The sequence below is a fragment of the Acanthisitta chloris genome, unplaced genomic scaffold (genome assembly GCF_000695815.1).
Source record: "Acanthisitta chloris isolate BGI_N310 unplaced genomic scaffold, ASM69581v1 scaffold40507, whole genome shotgun sequence".
Taxonomy (NCBI): domain Eukaryota; kingdom Metazoa; phylum Chordata; class Aves; order Passeriformes; family Acanthisittidae; genus Acanthisitta; species Acanthisitta chloris.
In genome coordinates, this window is record NW_008682774.1 from 1,743 (window position 1) to 7,282 (window position 5,540).

A 5,540-nucleotide genomic window follows, 5' to 3' on the forward strand; every position below is an offset into this window, starting at 1 on the left:
GCCTGTTTTTACACCTCCCCTTCTTTTCTCAGGGCAGGTGTAGTGCCACTTGCAACAGTGAGTGTTTTGGCAGATGTTCTAGCTAACAACTCTTTATGCAGCTAGTTCCAAACTACAGTGTTAGAGAACAGCTCTGAGACATTAACTGATAGCTACAGAAACAATCACACGAGGACTTCAAACTTCAGTCTATGACTGAACAAGGGCTACAGAGTACGAAACTAAGAGTCTAAAAACCTTTCACCTTACCTGCTGCACAATTCTTTGTTCCATCACATCTGATACCACTTGCACATGTATTGTACCTGCCACAACACTTGCAGAGTGACACCAAAAATGAGGATCTCTGTAGGATATGACTCCCTCTATTTTTTGAATCTGTAAGGAAATTACATTGGCAACAGTTGAGAACTCATTTTATGCTCATGGATGTACATGGGATATTGGTGGATGATATTTCACAGGGAAATATAAATGTGTAGCACAGCAGCTTTCCAGATGAGCTGTACTCAGAACTACCTAGCACTGAAAGGTCACCTTGCTACTGCTGTCAAACACTAGAAGGTGAAAGTCAATGAAAACCCCAGAAGAGCACAATGTTAAATAGGATGAGAAAAACCCCACCTTGATTCAGTGTAGAGAACACAGTAACATATATGGACAGATTGACTACGATGGTTGGGCATCTGCCATTTCTGGGGCATCTGTTACCTCACTATTTAGCAGCTCTTTAGTTACCATAACTGAACTTAATTCGGAGACATAAATTCTTTCCATAATTTACAACTTTTCAAATGGATCTTTGTCTTGGCTGGGACAGATTGAGCGTTTTTTTTACAGCAGACAGTAAAGTGTTTTGGTTTGGATTTCTCTCTGAAACGGTTAGAAAACACCAACGTTTTGCCTGTAGCTGAACTGCTGAATCTCTATTGTGCTGGACACTTCCAGGCTTTGCCTTTTGCCTCCTCTGCCCTTGCCACAGATACGCTGTGGAGGGCAAGAACTGATGAGAGGACACAGCTGTGCATCTAACCCAAATTGTTCAGAGTGATATTACATGGCATACAGCACCATGCTCAGCAGTAAAAACTGGGATAGAGGAAGAAAGGGATTTTGGCTTCCAGGGGTGGCTGTTGCTTAGAGACTGCCTGAATATCAATCTGCTTCTGGCAGGTGGTGCACTGCTATTTTTTTTCCCCTTCCTTCACCTGTTCAATTGCCTTTATACTGTTCGGAGTTTTCTTGCTCATGCTCCCCTGTCCCCCTGGCAGTGGTGGTGGTGGTACAGGGGGGAGAGAGCAAGTGGCTATGTTGATGCCTGTCTGCTGGGTGGGGTCACTCCACAGCAGGCACATTGTTATACTGTGATGGATTTTTAAACATGCTTTTCCTATTATCTTCTAGTGAATTGCTCATTGATTGTTTTCAAAAAGTACTTTTTTCTTCCTCAGACTCCCAGAATTCCTGCTTTCCCTCATCAAAAACTGAAACCACACTCTGCACCACCTCACTTTTCACTGGAGTTTAGCCTTGAGAAGAGGCTCAGGGATGACCTCATGGTCACGGCTCCCTGACAGGTTGTAGAGAGGTGGGGGATGGTCTCACCTGCCATGGCTGCAGGGAGAGGACTACAGGGAATGGCCTTGAGCTGAGACACAGGAGAGTCAGATTAGATGTTAGAAAAAATATTTCACTGTTAGGGTGGTCAGGGATTGGAATATTGCCCAGGGAGGTGGTAAGGTCACCATCCCTGGAAGAGGTGTCTGGATCTGGAGGATATGGTTTAGGGCTTACAGCAGTGACAGGTTAACAGTTGGATCTGATCACCTTAAAGGTCTCTTCCAACCCTGATGATTCTAAATTCTACACGAGTCTCTCCCAGACAATTTCCATTTGTCCTTTTTCACGCAAGCAAGAGCACATTTCCCCCTGTAGTAACTGACAGGACACTATCAGGATAGTCTTCCTTGAAGCCTCTAGTTGATGGCATCCTCCAAGAACTTGTAACTTGTTCTTTGACAGAGAGGAGCTCTGCACACCAAGGTCTGCACTATGATTCTGGGCAGGAACTTAAAATGAGCCAACAGCAAAGACTTAAGTACAGCCTCAAAGCAGATGCTGTACTGCAGCAGAGAGGAAGGGAACAGACTGGAGTGAGAAAGTAATTAGAAAAGACAGCATAACTTCTGCCATCTCACCTACTGTGAACCACTATGCCCTTCATGACATTGACAAATCAGAAGACCTGAAATTACAGGCTCATGACATAATGCTGTAGCCTGAACTGTTCCTCTTCCTCGCAAGGGTCAGTGGAGGGGCAGTACTGATCTTTGCTCTCTGGCAATCAGTGACAGGACCCAAGGGAATGGCTTGAAGCTGTGTCAGGGGAGGGGTAGGTTGGAGATCAGGACAAGGTTATTCCGCGCACTGGAACAGCTCCCCAGGGCAGTGGTCACAGCCCCAAGCCTGACAGAGCTCAAGGAGTGTTTGGGCAATACTCTGAGGCACACGGTGTGATGATTCTCATCATATTCCTTTTACTATACAAGCTGGTTTCTAAGGAGGTTCCTTACCCTTTCAAAAAAATCCACTTCTCACCAACTTTCCCAGAAATCCCACCCAATAAACACCACCTAAATGCAAAACCTAGCAATCACAAACTGGAGCAAGGAACCAAATTTTGTTTTAAGAGAGGCTGATCAATTTTATTTCCTTTCAGAAAGAGATATGGTTTGAATACAAGCTTTGCTTTGTTTTCACTGGCCAAGTATCTAAATAAAATTGTATATTGTACCTAGGACATAGAGTCTTCTGTAATTGTACTTTACTCACGACAGCAACTTCTGCTTTTTTGGTTGAATTGTGCTTTTTATCTGCTTGTTTTTCTGGCCTTCTTTTGATAAAGGAGCAAAGCATTAAGAGTAATTCCACGCCATCAAGTTTGAAAAGGCCACAAGGTCTGAGGAACTGCCATGTTACTTCCTTAGTGCTAAACATTTTTCTTACACTATTGCCATACTTACCTGAAATAATGGGCTACCCATAAGAGCAATGAACATTGCAAGTGCTTTTAGCTGCAAACAGTTTATCACTAATCCTGTCACCTCTCTGCAAAACAGATTGTAAACAACTTGAGACCCGAAGTTGTATAAGACAAGGGAAGCTGCCAGGCTGAACCACCTGAGTGTAGTAACCATTAAGAACAGTTACAGCTTCGTATGTCTATGAAAACACTTAGAACTGCAGTTCTGACCTTTTCTAAAGCAGCATGCAGGTCCTTCTCCTGTTCTGGAGGTATCCTCAGCAGAAGCACTTGACAGGCATCTTTCAGTAGGGGTATAACACTGAGAAAAATCAATGTAGAAATAAAAAGGGAGCAGAGTGGATCAGCTATCAGCCATCCAAATTGCTGAATAAATATCGTAGACACGATGACACCAACGCTGCCAAGAGTATCTGCCAACACATGCAGGAACACACCTGGAAACAAAATAAACTCAGTGATTAACAGTTCTCTTTAAAATGTATCTGTTTGTTCAACATCAGAAACATTGTAGGGATTGTTAAATACCCTCAGGCTAAGCAGAGGCAACGATCTGCCTAACCTGGGGCAAAATTACACAAAACATTTAGCTTTTCTAACGTTCAATTACAAATTAAGGTAGAAACAATGTATAGTGCAATGATCTAGGCATTCGCAGACTAAAACAAGTGACTAGTCTTTAAATTGCTACTGGAATTTATACAATATACCGTAATCATTTACCTCTGAGGTACTCATTGATCCTTAGCAGGGGATAAAAAGATCAGTGTACATGCACTAATCTGTTAATGTGGACGCATATTAATGTATCATTCAGTTTCTGTATGCCCATTCTGCTCCAGTTTTACAAGAACATTGTCTACCTGCTACTGCTAGGAACTCTATGCTGCTTTTATTGTGCGTTCACTCTCAATGTGCACTCAATGGGCATAGAAAAATACTCTAAGCCTTTGTAAGATCAGTGCTAGTTCAGTGTCAGGATTTTAAAGGATACTGGAACAGCTAAGAGTATGGGCAGACTTCACAAAAATACCAGGCACAATGAACATGAATCTCCCCTATGAGGACAGGCTGAGGAGGTTGGGGCTGTTCAGCCTGGAGAAGACTGTGTGGAGACCTCAGAGCAACTTTTCAATATCTGGAGGGCCTACATGGAGCCGGAGAGGCACTCTGTGTTAGGGACTGCAATGATAGAAAAGGGATAATGGGTTCAAACTGAAGGAGGGAGTCTAGGTTGGATGTGAGAAAAGAGGTTTTTACTCTAAGGGTGATGAAGCACTGGCACAGGTTGCCCAGGGAGGCTGTGGCTGCCCCGACCCTGGCAGTGTTCAAGGCCAGGCTGGATGAGGCCTTGAGCAACCTGCTCTGGTGGGAGGTGTCCCTGCCCAGGGCAGGGGGTTGGGACTAGATGATCTGTAAGGTCCATTCTAAGCCCTAAATTCTGTGATTCTATGATGAATAACAAGGATAACTAACTGAATTAGGACATAAATAAACAATGGAACATGAGACTACTCACCAAAATGCTTAAATACTGACAACCTTACACAAAACACATCATTCCTTTATGGATATTCTTTACAAGCCAGGCAGTTGGTAACTATCTACTTTCTAACTACTAGGGAAAAATTATATGCTGAAATATTAAATATACTGCCCTTCTCAGTTTTATGTTTATCTTCTGAATCACAAATAAAAGCATATTCTAGATTGCTGGTCTGCATTTGTTCTGCTTCTTATCCCCTCTCCAGTGATTTTATAGCCAGCTGCCACATAATATGTAGATGCTTGGTAGTATCTTTATAGTTAGACTCCTTGTACTTCCATTTCCAGGTTGAACTTAGAAACAAGGACTTATCAAATTAGGTTTACAATGTGCTGTTTATTAGTGTTAGTGAAGAGTGTACATTACTGATTTGTATCATAGAATCAGACAGGTTGGAGGAGACCTCAAAGATCATCGAGTCCAACCCTACCATCATTACTACACCATGGCACTAAGTGCCACATCCAGTCTCATCTTGAAAACCTCCAGGGATCGGTCCTTAGGTGTCACCCACATCTAAGAAAGCCACACAAGGAAACATTTCAAGTTAAGCTTCTTCAAGGTAAATACATGAATGGTTTGAGCAATTCCTGTACAGGACATTTAATGGCTGTCAGATCACTCTTGGAGAGCGATGTCAACACTGATGCACAGCTGTGGTTCTAAACATCTCCAGAGTCTGCTGGAAAATCAACATTCAACTGCAGATCCATCAGTCTGTACTTGCCTCTCATGTTGGCATTCATGCCTCCTCCGGATGCGCCGTGGGAATGCCCATGGCTGTGGCCGTGGTCACTGTGGGAGTGGCTGTGGCCGTGGCTGTGCCCGTGGTGAGAGTGGCTGTGGTCGTGTGAGTGGCAGCCTCCCCGAGACGCCCCATGGGAGTGAGCGTGGCTGAAGGCACAGATCCCAACCAGGTTCACGAGCAGCCCCCCAACTGAGACTGGCTGT

At 43.8% G+C, this 5,540-nt stretch overlaps 1 protein-coding gene across 1 annotated transcript in view; it reads right to left on the bottom strand.

Moving 5' to 3' along the window:
• LOC103805976 (zinc transporter 5-like) overlaps window positions 1-5,530 on the bottom strand; it is a gene marked incomplete at its 5' end in the record, with an annotated part of 6,605 nt that extends 1,075 nt beyond the window's left edge. Inside the window, 3 exons of the mRNA XM_009078642.1 lie at window positions 250-378; window positions 3,254-3,480; window positions 5,317-5,530. Of these exons, the coding sequence (XP_009076890.1) occupies window positions 250-378; window positions 3,254-3,480; window positions 5,317-5,530 (570 nt within the window). The remainder of the gene's footprint in view (window positions 1-249; window positions 379-3,253; window positions 3,481-5,316) is intronic.
• Between the last annotated feature and the right edge of the window lie 10 nt (window positions 5,531-5,540).